The sequence below is a fragment of the Macaca fascicularis genome, chromosome 14 (genome assembly GCF_037993035.2).
Source record: "Macaca fascicularis isolate 582-1 chromosome 14, T2T-MFA8v1.1".
Lineage (NCBI taxonomy): Eukaryota > Metazoa > Chordata > Mammalia > Primates > Cercopithecidae > Macaca > Macaca fascicularis.
Window position 1 is genome coordinate 2,756,286 of NC_088388.1, and position 16,697 is coordinate 2,772,982.

The window sequence follows — 16,697 nt, forward strand, 5'->3', positions numbered from 1 at the left end:
CCCAGCCCTTTGGCCCCCAAGTCTCTGCTACCTCCCTGGGGTTCTGCTCCCATATTCCTCACACCCAGCACAGAACCCAGCATGTCTCCTGTGGCCACCTGCATATAAACCCCAACTCACACGTGTGTGCACATATAAAACCCACACACACACGTGCGTATGTGCAGGCCAAGCCCCTCGGCCAAACACCCTACCATCAGAGCTCTAGACATTTCTGGCCTCTGGTGACAATTCTTCATGCAGCTCATCCTGCAAGTCTTTATTGAGCACCTACTGTGTGCCAGGCACTGGTACAGCAAGGGCAGAAGCCCCACCCCCAAGGAGCTGACCCCCTGCCATGGCAGAGACAGAAAACAAAGATAGCACCACAGCGATGAGGGCCTGAGAGGAAAGTGGAGCAGGAGCCCGTGGCGTGCTGGGGCAGGGGCGTCTTTAGAAAGGGTGCTGGGAGGACCCTGGAAAGGGACATAAGTAATTACTTACAGGAGGGAAGGGGTGGCCCGGGGCTCGCAGAGGAACAGCCTTCCTCATGGAGGCGGTGGGGCAGAAGGCTCAGCCTGCAGTGTCGGGAGCGACGGGAAGTCTTGTGGGGCTGTTGGGAGACAGCAAGACCTGGGCCAGCAGAGCACGGCATGGGGTAAGCAGACGACAGGGCAGTGACAGGGTGATCGGGCCTGGGGGATCAGGGACAGGTGGGAGTCGACGTCGTAGGAGGTAGGGCAAAGGCCACGGGAAAGGGACAGAGCTGCTCCCAAGGAGGGACCACCATGGGGTGCCCCATGGCATGGCGGGGGTGGGGGTCAGGACCTTTAGCAGGAGGTAAAGACAAGACCAAGAGGCAGAGGGTGGAAGAGTTGAAAGCAGCCAACTGTCACAAAGGCATTTCTGAGGGAAAGGGACAGGACCAGTGGCTCAAATCTTTAGAAATGAGGGGATGGGTCGGGTAGAGCACCCCAGATTCAAGGCGGGTGGCTTGGGGAAAGCAGGGAGACGAGTCTGGAAACTGTGCTGAGCAGGAACCCCCACACCCACAGAAAAGGTGCAGGGAGGCCCATCTGTCCGTCTGTCTGTGGGGAGGCATGGTGACATTTCAGCCAGGAGGCAGAAGCTTTCACCCAGGAGGTGGAGGGTGAGGCCAGACTGCACTCCGAGGGGAGGAGGTGGGAGAGCATGGCCTGGCTGCCGCCACCAAGCTCCCCAGAAGAGGGGCTCCCTCCCCCCAAACACCAGCACATGTAGGCACAAAGACTTGGCCTGTGGAGCCCTCAGCCTCCACGCCCACCAGCAGGGACTGGGTGGTGATGTCAGCAATCCCCACAGAAAGGAGGGCTGCACGGCCGTCCCAGGAGCGAACACTGTCCACGTGATTCTACGTGCAGCCTCCACAAGCGTGTCGCATGGAAACAAGCAGTGGAGAGCCACATGGTGTCACATCACGCCTCGCCTCACTCATGCTAAGCGTTGCTGACCAGGCAGAATCAGGCACGAGCTGCATAGTAAAGTTGCTGGAAGGAGAAACATCAGATCCCTAAGCTGGTTACCTGGTAGGCAGGGGCCCTAGAGGGAAATGGGGCAGGTGAGACAGGGATGTGTCTTGAAATGTCTTTATCTGGCGGGAGAATGTCCTCGTAGAGTACTTATGTCATGAAAGACCTGTACAAAGAGTAGTTTTGAAGCAAACGTGTGAAGCGTTCACAGAAAGGGTTCAGGAGGACGAGCACCCCAGCAGCAGAGAGCCCGCGGGCTGGGGGCACGGGGCATGGCAGCCCTCTCCTGGGGATGGGCAAGGTGGGGCACGTGGGGCTGAGGAAGAGGCTCACATAGTGTGCATGTTTGGGAACACCCTGGCCAGTGTCTCGAGTGTGCAGAAAGAGGACACAGTCTTGAGCCAGCAGGGACAGCCAAGAACGCCCTGGGAGAGGCCTGGGTGGAGAGAACACAGCAGGCTGTGGGCGTGGCCGATGCTGGGGGACAGAGGTGGCCAGAGGCCTCTCGGTGCTGCCCAGGGAGCTGGGGACCAGGGGCCTCATCCTTCCCCTGAGCCCCTCCCTTCAGGCCCAGGGAGTGGCCTGGGGCCCAGGAGAGCCTGGCCTGCACTCACAGTCTCCGTTCCCAGACACGCCCCGGCCTGAGCCCCCAGGCTGCACTGTGCCCCAGAACAGACTCACCAGCCCCTCCCTGCTCGAAAGGTGACCAGGGCCCAGGTCTCCCAGCGAGCAAGAGGCCATTGAACTGTGCAGTGCCCTGCCCTCGGGGAGACGGCCTCTAAGAAGCAAACACCACCAGCAGGGACCGGGCAGACAGAGGTGGGGGATGGAAAGCAGGGGAAGTGACCACAGCCAAACCAGGAGGGGGAAGGGAGGGGGCCTCACCAAGGAGACCCTCACCTGGGGCCTGGAGAATGAGAAGGGCCTGGAGGCTAAGGAAAGGGGTGGGTGCTCCAGGAGGCAGGGCCAGCCCATGTGAGGGTCCTGGAGTAGGAACCAGAGGAAACTGGCTCTGGGGTAAGAAGGGCAGTGTCCAGGGGACCACAGGGGCCCAAGGCAAGGGACCCTTAGCCGAGGCTGGCACCAAGTCTGTATCTCGAGAACAGCGGGGAAGCCTCAAGGGTCCTCACCTAGCGAGTGGACGTTGTGTGGGAGATCAGCAGGTGCTTTCTCTGTCTGCAGGAAGGAGAAGGGGTCACGGGCCTCAGAGGCCTTCATCTTAGAGAAAAATGGTGGCAACAGACAGAAGGAGCCAGCCCAGAAATGTTCCGGCCCACGTTCAGGAATATTTGGGGTATATCTGCTGCCTGCCAAGGGCAGTTTCAGGAAGGGAATCTACTTCTGAGAAGCAAACACCACCAGTAGGGACTGGGCAGGCAGAGGTGGGGGACGGAAGGAAGCCAGACCGATCTCACATGGCTCACATCCACTGGTGAGGTGGGGGGACAGGTGCACAACTATCCCCATGCCGGTCAGGCTCCTGGAGGAGTGTGAAACAGCATTCGGAAAGAAGGAAGCAGGCTTGGAGCTGGGGGCCGGGGACCGGGGCACTGGGAAGCAGGCTGCAGACAGAGGCCAGGGATGGGGGCTGGGCCAGACCACAGGGTTGGGAGTGGACTCTGGCATTTATCCAGAGCCACTGAGGGTTAGAGCCTACGACAGGGGTCTGACTTCCAATGGAATGGGGCCACCCTGCTGGGCTGGGAAAGGGAGGCTAGATGAAGTATCGAAGGTCTGCTTGTGGTTTTCCGGGGACAGCGAGGGGCATTGCTGGGGTCCTAGGGGCTGGTGCACTCAGGAGTTCCAGATGGCCCAGGAAGTGGCTGAGGGCCCAGGGTAGGGGAGGATGTGGGGGCAGCAAGGCTGGTGTGGGCAGACCTGGAGCAATGACGTGGGAGTGGCCAGGCAGCCCTGGCTTCCCCTGCCTACCTGCCCCCGTGGCTGGGCTGGGGTTTGGCTGAGGCAGCAGAGTGCTCGCTGGCTCCCTGAACAAAGTGTTCTGCCTGGTGTCCCCTGGCCTCTGGGCCTCCGTGGGCTCGCCAGAGGGGGCAGCTCAGGAGGCAGCGGTAGAGAATCAAATGCAGGTGGGGCCTGTGCCTGCCGCCAGCACAAACACGGCTCCTGGGCCTCCAGCCTGCCCTGCATTCCAGCCCGCCTGGCCCCCAAACAGCGGCCGGTGGGACCAGCCCCACCTAGGTGGGCAGGTGGGCAGCTGACCCGGGCTCTTGGACAGAGCCACCCCCACCTGGTGTCTGCCAGCAGGACGTTCCTGAGGCCAAGCTAGGGATGGGCCAGCCCTTGGAGAGGCTCGAGACCCCATCCCAGCCTGGGGCTTCCCCACCCCCTCCCACCTGCCTGGCAGTGAGGCAGCTCCCTGGCATCTGGGTGCACCTGGGCCCCCCTGCCCAGGCCCCTTCCAAGGGAGGAGGGCAAAGGGGCTCCAGTGCTACCCAGGGAGTGATGTGCCACGTGGGCCTCCCTGGCTCTGCCACTGACTCCCTCCAAGACCTCTGTCCCCACCCTGAAGTTGACATGAATGTCCGCACGGAGCAGCCTCTGCAGGGCTGTGAGATTGTGGACGTGACAGGTCTGGCTCTGGCATAAATGTCAGCCCCAACCCAGATGCAGAGAGGGAGGGAGGTGGCTAAATGTCCAGGAGCATGGGGCCATGTGGCACCAGCTCGTGTCAGCAGACACAGCACACGTAGACCCCTGAGGGCTATGACGAGGTGAGGGCTGAGCCGAGGGAGAATCTAGGAAGGCGTCCAGGCCGAGAGGAAAAGAGGGGAGGCTCTGGTGGCTGGAGCCAGCTGGGGGAGGGGAGGCATCAGGGGCTGGAATCCCTCAGCCTCCACAGCCATGGCACGGACTTTGTTGTTTGCTCCGAGTACAAAGAAGAGGCCTTCTCCGGGTTCTTAGCAGAGGAGCGAGCCCTCTCCGACCAGGGGGAAAAGAGGGGAGGTTATGAGGTCACCTGGGACAGGGCAGGTTCCAGCTCCCCTCGCCACTCCCCGACTGGACAGCAGAATGAGCCTGTTGTCTTTCACCTCCAGACAGCAGGGCCCTCGCCCCCAGTATCAAAGCATGTACAAGAGCGATCACTAGGGCAGTTCTGCATAGACACCAAAGTACATGAGGACGTGCAGGAACTTTGTGCCGTCGACCCTTAAACAACGCGGGGTTGGGGCACCGACCCCCGAACTGCCCCGTCAGAAACCCATGTATAACTTTTGACTCCCCAGAAACTTCACTAACAGCTTCCTGTGGACCGGAGGCCTTACCAATAATATAAACAATCAATTAACACATATTTTGTATGCTTCATGTATTCCAATAAAGTCAGCTAGAGAAAAATGTTATTAAGACAACCATAAGGAAGAGAAAAGATATTCATTCAGCGTAAGCAGATCATTGTAAAAGTCTTCATCCTCGTCATCTTCACGTTGAGTTAGCTGGCGGGGCAGGGAGGGGTGGCTCTTACTGTCTGGGGTGATGGAGGAGGAAGAAAATCCGCGTAGAAGTGGACCCGCACGGTTCAAACTTGTGTTGTTCAGGGTCAGTGATATACAAAAAGAACATTCGAATCCAGTGGGGAAAAGGTAGATCATGCCATAAGTGGTGGGGTATCAACAGGATAACCCGCCAAAGTTAAGTCTGTAGGTCAGAATCAATCCCATGCGATTCAAAGATTTAAGGGTAAAACACAAATCAAAAAAGTATTAGGAAAAAAGATTTTGGTGTTGGAATGGAGGAGGCCCTTCCAAGCATGCACAGGATGAGAAGGCATAAACGAAAAGATGGATGGCTTTGACCACGTGAAAAAGTAAAACCATACGTAAGACCTCTGTGTGGCAAAACAAAAAAATAATAAATGCCATAAACCCATACACGAGACAAATAGCACACTAGGGAAAAACATGTGTGATGTGTACTAGACATCTTTCTTAACATACTTACAAATCAATGAACGTGAAAAGGCCCAGTCCCAGCCTCAGCTTCTCTGCCCGGCACCCACCCTGGAAGGGAGTGGGCTTGAGGGGCTTCTGCCCCCTCACTCCATCCTTGGGGCCCCAGGAAATTGACCAGGACCTCACTTACTAATTCAACAAACATTTGTGCAGCACTAACTCTACCCTCCATGTGTTTACTGGGCACCTTCTAGGCTCCAGGCTCTGGAAGACTGGGGTTAAGACGGTGACTGTCCGGCCTAGAGCTGGGCCTCCAGCTGGTGGCAAAACACCAAGCAAGGAGATCGAGAAACGAGGACATTTCAGGGAGGGGGTGAAGGCTTGGAGGAACACGGGGAGAGATGAGATGAGGAGGCCACCCAGGATTTTGAGCTAAGGTTATACAAAGCAACAGAGGACAGTGTTCCAGGCAGAGGGAAGAGTGGGTGCAAAGGCCCCAGGGCCCAATTGAGATGGACGTGCTAAGTGCTGGAGAGGGGCCAGTGGAGGAGACACCCCTGGGGGCACTGCAGAAGGAGACTGGATTTTACTCCCAATCCAGTGGGAATTCTGCAGGAGGATTTGGCCCAGGCTGGGAGGGAAGGCTCAGCCTGGCTGTTGCCTGGAGCAAGTTGGGGACAGGTTGGGGGCATAGCCACATGGCGAGGTGGTTATGACGGCTCAGGCAGAAGATTCCGCAAGCCTGGGCAAGGGGCGTGGGGGGCAGGCTCAGAGCACATGCTCCAGATCAGAGAGCCGCAGACACCAGGCACACACCAGGGACCCTGGGTAGTTGGTTGTGCCCTGTGGATACAGGATTCGGGCCGGCTTGGGAGGCATCTGAGCTCCTGCTGGGACACACTGAGCTGCGGGGCTGGTGGCCTGCATGCCTTGGAGCCCCTGGAGAGAGCAAATAGCTGACGGAGACATCCTAACCCAGGTCCCAGGAAGGGAACCAGAGTCATGTGGTGATGATCCCGAGGCATCCCCCACAGCGGTCAGCCAGGGACATGGCGCCCCTGAGACCCTTGGGGGGGCCAAGCATCCGTCGGTGGGCAGAGGCTGGCAAAAGTGGATGTCAGCAGCAGCGGGAAGGGTCTTTCACCATCCTGGCCCTCTCTCAGAGGGAGGCAACCCCACTCCTGGGGAGTGGTCAGTGAGGGCCGGCCAGGCAGCAGCAGACCCAGGAAGGGTGTTGGGGTGGTGCTGACCAGGCCTCCGCCACGTGATTGTGCTGTGCCGAGGACCCGCTGAGGATATAACTGACCGTGAACAGTGTGGGTCCCCAGCCACAGCAGAGCTTCCTCTGGCTGCTCAACAGACAACAGTGAGACATCAGGGACAGCAGCAAGGATGACGCTTTGGTCTGCAGCCTCTGAGGGGCCACACTCACCTCAGGGCCTGCCAATTCAGCCCCACCGCAGGCGCCAGTCCCGAGCCTGAGCACAGGGGCTGCCACGACACTCGACTCTCTGGGCCAAGACTCACACCCAGCCTGGACACTGCCCAGGTGGAGGGCTCTGGGGGACAGGTGGAGCAGCTGGTATGTGTGTGACCATGGGTCCCAGACTCAGTGCCATCTGTCTCCCCATTAGGAGAGGACACCTGGTACCTGCCCAAGCACCCGTGCCATGGGACTTGCTGCTTGCTCTCCATGCAGCTTTGTCCCAGCAGCACCCCCAACTCCTGTGATGGTTTGCAGGGGGTTCTCACCTCTGTGGCACACACAAGGCCTGGGAGTGCAGGCAGGTGCACTGCAACCCTTGGGCAACTCAGAGAACAACCTAATGGAAAGTGAAGGGAATTGTGCAAGATCACGGGCAGGGTGGTTCCTGCGTTCTTGCACAGTGTCCCACACTCTCATACAGCCACAGGTGTGTGTGAGGTACACATGTGCCGGCTCACCTAGCATGCCTCCCATGTGCACAGCAATGCTCCTTTGGCCTCAGGTCACAGCACACATCTGCGACTGTACGTGCACTCGAGGAATCCCTAACGATCGTGGTCATTGGGTGGCTCGCCATGCACTGAGCACCACGCTCTGTCCCTGGTGTCTTCATGCCTCAGTCCGCTTGATCCCCGCAGCATCCTCCTGGGGAAGGTGCTACAGCTGCCACGTTTTATAGGCAGGGAAACTGAGGTTCAGAGAAGCAAAAGTGACTTGCCCAAAGTCACCCAGCCAGGAAGTGGCAGAGGCAGTCTGACCCCAGACCCGCTACGGCACACACACGCCTGCCTGCACACTCCCGTGAGGAGGTGCCGTGTCCCAGCCAGCCTGCGTGCCCAGGGCCCTGCAGCAGTGTGGCAGGTTCTGAGGCCGTCTCCCACTGGCCACAGCACAGCAAGCTCCAGCAGCGCAGCTGCCCCAGGGCCTGGCAGTAAAACCTCAGCAGTGAGAAACACGGGCGACTTTTGTCCAAGAACTGAAGCACTAAAGCAAAGTCAAACACAATCACGTCGTGCCCTGCCATGAACTGTGACCTTACCACGTGCTGTGACCTATTGCCGCTTGTGCCCGGCTCCACACGGGAGCCGGGGCTGGCATCCGATTGCTCGGAGCCTAGTATTAAGTGTTCTAGGTACCGCCTTGAGAGTGGCTTACTAACTATTGGTTCCTCAGGGCAGACAGGAGGAAGGCCAAGGTGACCTTTGCCCTGTGACCCCACAGAGGGCCCTGGGGAGGCCCTGCCTGGTCTTGACACTGCCCAATGAGGATGCTAGAGGGAGCAGTGACTTTGCTGCCTCCTGGGGAGCTGCAGCCCAGGCAGAGCACTGGACCCCCACCCTGGGAGCAGCAGGTGTGCCCGGCCTCTCCCGCCTGTCCCTGTCCAGTCTGGCATCCATGAGGCCAGGGCCTTTGGCGGTCCTAGGCGGGGATCAAGGCCGGGCAGGTTCTGCAAAACTTTCCCTTGAAAGACTCTTTTTCAAGATTTTCTTTTGAAAACAAATTCATAACCACATCAAACAGGAATCCCCGTTGCCTTGGGTTTGATCGCCGGCCGCCCGGGGCTCTCTAACTAGCTGTTATTCTAATTGCTTTTTTCTCTTCCGAGGGCTGCATAGGTCTCTTATGGTTATTAATTTGGTGAGTGCAGGCCGGGCACAAAGCAGCTTTTGTCTGCCTTGCCTTTTAATCACTATCAAATTGCAAATAATGGCGGGGGCCAAGATCCCCAAAATTGATCTGTCCCAGCAGTTCTTGGGGAACCGGCCCCAGTGCCTGGAGCATGCACTGCCCTCAGCTCCCCAATGGCACCTGCCCGGATGCATCCCCCTGTGGGTGGGGTATGGCCTCAGCCATGTGAGGTGCTTCTCAGGCTCCTCCATCGCCACCAAAACCAAACATGCCAGCAAGATGAAGGCACCCTGCCTGCAGAGTGGTGGGGTGGGAGCCTTCAGGGACTCAGGCTGTGACAAGTGCTTGAGTCAGAGCTAAGTCTCTGGGGCTGCAGAGGAGCCACCTGTAGCCCAGGCCTGGGCCCTTCCCACAAGAGGGGCAGCATCAGGATGCATCAGACTGTGGACCTGCCCTGGGCATCCAGCCCACATCCTGGCCCACCCCTGGGACCTCTGTCACTAGCAGCTGGGATGATGAGAGCATGTCTCTGGGGCCAAAGACCCCAGCCAGTCCCTCAAAGCCCCAGTTGGCACAGGCAGCAGTTGAGGTGAGCTTGGGATCAGCCAGAGCCAGGCATGGGCTGATGCTGGCCCGGGCAGCTTCCGGGAGCCCTTCAGTGTCAGTCAGAGACAAGCTCGGCCCTGTGGCTGCCTCCCTACCCCAAAGGTGGCTGAGTGCCTCTCTACACAGTGCCGAGGCTCCCTGCCGGGAGGAGCTGTCACCAAGGTGGCTCAGGACCGAGCGCTGGCACCAGCCACACCCTCAGCCTGCACACCCTGCCTGTGGCCCTGACACCCACTGTCTCCTTCTGTCCCAAGAATCCCCTACGAAGGCCTCCACGCCCATTAGCACATGTGGGACTTGGACAGATGTTCAAGTGCCGTAAAGTGAAAATTTATGAAACCACAAATGTTCATCTGTGATGTATTTGGTGCTTTAATTAATGCCAAACCAATTGATACCCAAGCGGGGGCCTGCACAGTTAGTGACAGTAAGCCATGCAGAGCAAGCCTCGTCCAACGCTACCAGCATGCGGGACTCAGGGAGCCGAGGTGGGTCCTAGGACACAAACCCGGGCTTTGCCCTCAAAGACTCAGGCTGCCTGCACCTTTGATCTGCTATGCTCTCGTAGGTCTCTGGGCCTCAGTTTCCTCATGTGCACCCTGAAGGCTGAGCAACCTCCCGTGCCTCCCGCCAGGCATGAGCAGTTCGTGGGACTTGAGAGGGCTGGTCCTGCCGGCAGCAGGAGACACAGGGGTCAGGGTGTGGGTGAACAAGAACAAGACCTCAGGCCGGTCCCCCTCCCAGAGGCCCCACCCCATCCTGCCTTCCGCTGTCGCCAGCTCCCTGCCTGACACTGTGTCCTCCCCCGTGGCAGCTCCACGGTCTCGAGATGGAGCCTTGGGGTGGGAGCTGTGGGGACAGGATGGGAGACATAGCACTCTCAGCCAGTGACCCTGACCCTCTTTTCCTGGGCCTCAGTGTCTACATCTGTGGGATGGGGTGTGGACCTCTGTGGCTGGTCCCCAAGTGGCTTTGCAGAGCCCTGAAGTGCTGGCAGGTCCTTGGGTGTGAGGGGCCCCGGTGGATGGCCTTGGGCCCCTGCCCCTGGCAAACCACAGAAGCCCTGCACCCCGTTCCTCCACAGTCCAGGCTTCACATCAGGCTTATCTGGGAAAAATAAAAGATGGGGCTCCCTCTGGCCTGGACCGTCAGACCTTGGACGTACACCTGCCCTTGTGCTCAGGACAGGTGGGTCTCAGACACCCCATACTGCAAGGCAGAACCACAGGGGAGCCGGGGAGCCTCCACACTGCAGCCCCCACCACCCAGGGCTGGGAGTGGGTCCCCTGGGCTCCTGCTCTGGGCAGGGCACAGTCCCACCTCCCACGTGGAGGTTGCCCAGCTAGCCCTCTAGACAGGTCGGCTAGCCCTCTAGACAGACGCTCGACCCCACTCAGGCAGGCGCCCCCCTCTCATCTCAGCCTCTCACAGCACCCTGTTGGCCACCTCTTCCTTACCATGCTCAGCCTCCATGGTAGGTGCTGTGGGTGACGACCATAGCATCCAGCCTTTGAAGCTGGCCTGGGCCCACCTGGACTCTGGCAAACTGCTTGCTCCCTCTCTGCCCATCTCGGGGCTTGTGCCCAAGTCACCCAGCAGCATCTTCCCTGGGGTGGTCTCACCCGCACAGAACCCAGCCCTGGCCCACACCTTGCCCCAAGCCTATCCAGTTGGATCAGCAGTGGGGCCAGGCGCATGAGGGACAAGGCCTGCCCGGAGCAGCTAGGGTGCAGACACCTCAAGTGCACGGCCAGGTGGACCAGGCCAGCTCCCGCCTGCTGCCTGTCCTTAGGGCCAGTGGCTGTCATTGTTGTGGCTGAGTCATCTTGGTGCCTTTCTCTGGAGCCACATGTTTCCCTGAAGCAGCTCTGCTATTCAGCCCTTGTCCGGTGCTAATCTGGTTGCCCGTCCCGCACCACTTCTAGGTCTTTCCAGGCTTCCAGGTGCCCATGGTGGGGAAGGGCCTACTTCATTCTCCACAGAGTACGCTGAGGGGCTCTCCTGCAAGAACACCGCAGGCTGAAGGACCACCCCTGTCTCCTGTGGCCACCAACAGGGCTGTACGCCCTCCCCGAACCCTCCCTCATGCTGGGGCCCCCAGGTCCACCCTCCTAGGGAGAGGGGTCCCCAACCTAGACTCCCTCACCTGCCCTAGTCTGCCCTTGGGGTTGGCCCTGCTCTACCCAGCACTTGCTCTGAGGGTGCCGGTCTGCTGGCCAGGGCCTTCCAGTCTCCCCATCAAGGCTGGAGGGCCACTTCCCACCCAGGGCTGGGCTCCAGCCTCATTCCCCAGCGGTGCTGTCCTTCCAAGGAGCTCTCAGACCACCTGGCTTCTCTGCTGACTCTGCAGCCCTGCGAGGCCTCTGAGCACCTACTCTCTGCGCCGGGTGCACCTCGGGTTCTGTCCTGCCTTGACCTCCCTGCCAGCTTTGCAGGGCAGCCACCCTGGCACATAGCTCACTGCAGAACTAGCCCCTGAGAAGGTGGAGGCCACATGGCTAGCCAGAGGGCATGCTCTGGGGTACTGCTTTGACCACAGAATGTGGGTGCAGATGGTGTCTGGGAAAATGGTGCTGTCCCTGCCAGGTTAAAGAAAGGGCATGGTGGTTCCTGGGGGATGACAAAAAACCCCACCCCTACCCCATTGCAGAAAGCATCGCAGAGGCACAAGCCCCCTGTGCCCCTGTAAGCCCCTCCTGGTGGTGGCCCAGCAGGGGCATCCCCTGCACACCCAGGCAAGGCCCAAGGCCTCTGCCTCCTCAACCACTCCAGGCCCTGCCCATGAGCCAGCCTTGCTGAACTCTGCCCTCTGTCCAGTTCTCCTCCAAACGGAGTAGACACAGCCCCCAGCCTTTCTTGACCCTTAACCCAAAGGTCCCCAAGCCTGGCCTCAAGAAGCCAAAGGCTGCCGCAAACCCAAGTATTCCAGGTCCGGGTCCCTGGTGCAGACCCTGCCACGTGGGGATGTGGCACAGAAGGCCAGCCAGCCTGGGGAGCAGAGGAGGAGGAGAGGAGAGCTCCTGACCCTGAGCCTACATGCCTGTGGACACACACAGGGACTCCCAGCACGCACGGGATGGACTCCAATGGGCACACATGCACATTCCTTGCACACACACGGGCATGACCGAGGGTCTTGCAGACATAGGGTGCACACGTGTGTGCCGCCTGCATACAGCACACACTTGCAGAGATGGTTGGCACCTTCCCTTCCCCGGCCCCTGAGGCTGTCTACACACCTGGCTGCTTCCCACCACTGACTCTCTCATCTGCCTTTATCCCCCACAGGTGACGCAGCTGGACCAGAGGCTGGCACTCATCACCGACATGCTTCACCAGCTGCTCTCTTTGCACGGTGGCAGCCCCCCCGGCAGCGGCGGCCCCCCCAGAGAGGGCGGGGTCCACGTCACCCAGCCCTGCGGCAGTGGCGGCTCCGTCGACCCTGAGCTCTTCCTGCCCAGCAACGCCCTGCCCACCTACGAGCAGCTGACCGTGCCCAGGAGGGGCCCCGACGAGGGGTCCTGATGGGGGATTGGGGCTGGGGGGTGGGCCTCAGAGGGGAGGCCAAGGGCGGCCCCACCTGGCCTTCTCTGAAGGTGGCCACCTCCTGAAAGGCCCAGAGAGAAGAGCCCCGCTCTCGGCGGCCCCAGTACCCCATGGACCATGCTGTCCGGCACAGCCTGAGCCTGGGGGCTCAGCAAGGCCACCTCTTCCTGGTCGGTGGGTACTAGAAGTTGGCTGGGTGTGGGGAACCCGTCTCAGGTCTGAGTTGTTACCCCTAGCGCCCTGGGCCCCCACATGGTGATGTTGACATCACTGGCATGGTGGTTGGGACCCAGTGGCAGGGTACCGGGCCTGGCCCGTGTATGGCCAGGAAGTAGCACAGGCTGAGTGCAGGCCCACCCTGCTTGGCCCAGGGGGCTTCCTGAGGGGAGACAGAGCAACCTCTGGACCCCAGCCTCAAATCCAGGACCCTGCCAGGCACAGGCAGGGCAGGACCAGCCCACACTGACTACAGGGCCGCTGGCAATAAAAGCCCAGGAGCCCATTTGGAGGGCCTGTGGCTGGCTCCCTCCCTCTCAGGAAATGCTGACCCCATGGGCGGAAGACTGTGGAGACTGCTCCTGGGCCCCCAGCTACCAGCAGGAGAAACAGTCTCACCATTTCCCCAGGGCACGTGGTTGAGTGGGGGGAACGCCCACTTCCCTGGGTTAGCCTGCCAGCTCTTCCTAGCTGGAGAGGAGCCCTACTCCCTGCCCCCAAGCCCGCTCTGCGTGGGACTCCCGCCTCCAACCCCTCTCCCAGTCCCAGCAGTCAGCCAAACACACAGAAGGGGACTGCCACCTCCCCTCGCCAGCTGCTGAGCCGCAGAGAAGTCACGGTTCCTACACAGGACAGGGGTTCCTTCTGGGCATTACGTCGCATAGAAATCAATAATTTGTGGTGATTTGGATCTGTGTTTTAATGAGTTTCACGGTGTGATTTTGATTCTTAATTGTGCAAGCTTTTCCTAATAAACGTGGAGAATCACAGGCTGGGCTGGGCACTGCTCTCACCTTGGTTCCTGGGGCATCCATGGGGTCTCTGGGACAAACTGGGGCTCGGCCTCCACATCCCTGGCCAGCTCCTGCCAATGCCTGCGGGCCTCTGGGTAGCTTCCTCCCCAAGAGATCCCCACCCACGGACAGGACCCCTGCAGTTCCCCTGGAAGCAGTGCCCAGATGGCCGTGGAATAGGGACGCTATGTCCGTGTACCGAGGTCAGGGTTCAAAGGGTTCAGAGGGGCTGCAAGATGCCATCAAAGGCTCCAGCTCAGCGATGTTGCTCCTGATCTGGGCCCTGGGCTGGCCCTGGCCATGGAGTGCAGTCACAGTGTGGTCACTCCCTATCTTCCAGCAGATTCTATGCCCCTGGGGCAGGTGGGCTCTGTCTGGGCCTCTCTGTCTGCCCCTTCCAGTCCAGGGTGGCCTTTGACCAAGGACCCACATGCTCCACTCTGGGAGCAGGCCCCACCCAGGCCCACTCCCCAGGATGCCAAGGGCTAGACTCTGGATGGGGTGTGGTGCAAGGAAGGCCTGGGGCCCCTGAGGCTCCCATATGCTCACCCCTGTCCTCCTCCAGGTCTCTGTTTCCCCATTGGTAACATGATGCTCCCTTAGCCTGTCCAGTTCTCTGAGTGGGACAGAGGGGCCACCACCCTGCTCGCCCTGACCCTGTGCCCACAGCTTGCTGTGAGGCCCTCCTCTCCTGGGGTGGAAAGAGTGCCTCACTCTCGGCACAGACACACTCAATCGGGGCAGGTGCATCTGCTGTGCCCGCACCTCAGCTATTGGACCATTTCTCAATCCTTCAAGACTGCAGCCCCCTTCTGTCCTCTTTCCAGAGCCCACCCCAAAGTCTCAGGCTACCAGGACTTGGGGCATCTGAGATCTCAAGGATGGGGCTGTCCTGAGTCCACTGGAGGCAGCAGGCGGCCAGCAGCAGGTGGCAGGGACAGGGGCCTCAGGTTTCTGTGTGGAGTAGAGGTGGAAGCCCTTGTCAGAGGGAAAGGCCCTAGGTCCCACCTGGTGCCAAGCCCGCTGGGCCCGTGCCCCCAATCCATGGGTCTTGGCATCTGGCCGAGCCAGCACTGACCGGAATGGACGAGGTGGAGGGGCAGCACAGGGCCTCCCAGGCTTCCCCGGTCTGCACCCACCCGGGAGGAGCCAGTAAAGCAGCTACTGAAAGGCAGGAACTGTTGTTTCCTTGTTGGGTAAATATTTGTGGAAACCCGGAGATGCTGGCCGGAAAGCAGGGCCCTCCACAGCGCCTGGGCCCCCCAGCCCCGGCCGCCCACCCCAGGCCCCCGGCCCACAGGGAGCTCCATGGGGCCGCCCATCTGGGCCGGGCGCGGCCCCGGCACCCAGCCCTTGTTGTCCGTATTATGGACTGCGCACAAAGTGCCCGAGGACTCCACTCCTGGACGGGCCATTGCAGCCCTCTCGGGTGTGAAATGCAATTTACCTGAAATAAAGCCCAATTATGGAATTAGCTAATTAAAGCCGCGGCGGAGGCTGGGCCCGGCCGGCCGGGTGCTCAATGCCCGCCGGTGCCCACGGACTTAGGGAACAGATGGCGCCTCGGCCCGCCATGCCGGCCACATTCCTTCACTCTGTCCCCCGATAAGTGACCTAGACAGCACACGACCATCTGGTGTGTGGCACGTCCTGCGGGCCCCGGACAATGGCCCGGCAGACCTCTCTGCGAGAGGGCCGTCGCCCGGGCAACGGTGGCATGTGCAGCCCCGGCCCATTCACGGCCCCTCCCGCGGCCCCTTTCTTCGGGCCCTTTGTGGCCTCACCGCGGCTGCCTGGCTGCTCTGGCTGAGGATAGCCGTGAGTGTTTGTCCGCAGAGCCGGCTTTGTCTCCAAATTGGGCTCCCTTATTGAGGTCCTCGGGGTCCAATGGGTGCCAAGAGCATCTGCTGGGGGTGGCTGGGGGAGGGGCTGCTCCTGCTTCCCGGGGCACCCACCTCCTCTGCCAGGCTCCCCTCCTCCATCGCCTGCCCTCAGATGGCCTCTCAGGGTGCTGGGCGTGGCCCTGGGGAAGCCAGTCTCCAGGGCTGGCATTGGCCAAGCCTGAGGTTCTCCCGTCTTTGGGCCGGGGGACCAGGAAGAGGAGGAGGCAAGGGCGTGGCCGACCTACAGCCCCTCAGCTCCCACCACAGCCCTGTCTGTGAAATGGCGAACAGTAAAAATGCCCCCTTGGAAGGGGCATAGGAGGCAAGGGCTTGATGGAGGTGAGACGTGAGCTCTGGGCCTAGGCCAGGCACACAGTAGGTGCTTAATAAAGGAAGCCAGACAAACCACCTGGGTGGGTGATACTGGGCTCTGCCTCCTTGCTGCACTCCTGCCTGTCCCCTTGGAGCTCCTTTCCGAGGCCCCTCCTGCATCTAGCCTCACCCCACCAAGCTCCCTGCCCCTCGGTGCCAGGGAGAGCTGTCCAAACCCAAGCTGGCAGCTCCCCAGCCTGCTTTCAAGCCGACTGTGACTCCCCACTGCCAAGTGGGCCTATGAGGCCCCACAGGCTGCAGCCCTGCCAGTCACCCTGGGCATCCCCTGCCATGAGACCGGCTTCTCCATCCTCACCTTGTAGTTGATGTCCAGCCCCCTCCCTACTCAGGATGTCCTTTGAGCACCATCTTGGCAGGCAGTCCCCCACCAGCGTAGTGGTCAGGAGTCAGGCCCACCACTGGGGGAGGGGCTGTGCTGGGCCTTTTGGGCCCCAAAAAGGGGCCGGGGTTGGCAGTGCCTAGTACAGGCCTGGCCCCAGCTGGGTGCTCAGGAAGTGCCAGTTAAATTAAGGAATAAAATGAAAATTTGGAAGGAGGCTGCCCAGCATTGCACATGCAGCAGAGGTACCAGGACCCAAGCAGGGCATCACCAGGCGTCCCTCCAATGGATAGAAGAGGGGTCCACACCCTGTGCCCTGAAGGAGGGGATCAGGCCAGGTGTTTTGATCTGGGGCAGCCGGACAGCTGGGGGAAGGAGCAGGAAGGCAGACAAGAGCCAGGGCTCCTGGGGCTGCCACACGCAGCACCCC

At 60.5% G+C, this 16,697-nt stretch overlaps 1 protein-coding gene across 7 annotated transcripts in view; it reads left to right on the forward strand.

Annotated features, from left to right (window-relative positions):
• The window catches only part of KCNQ1 (potassium voltage-gated channel subfamily Q member 1), a 400,925-nt gene extending 387,277 nt beyond the window's left edge, over positions 1-13,648 (forward strand). For all 7 annotated transcript variants that reach the window (XM_015435245.4, XM_045372364.3, XM_045372365.3 and 4 more), the window contains one exon: positions 12,405-13,648. In XM_015435245.4, the coding sequence (XP_015290731.3) occupies positions 12,405-12,641 (237 nt within the window). In that variant the 3' untranslated portion in view covers positions 12,642-13,648. The remainder of the gene's footprint in view (positions 1-12,404) is intronic.
• The last annotated feature ends 3,049 nt before the right edge of the window (positions 13,649-16,697 follow it).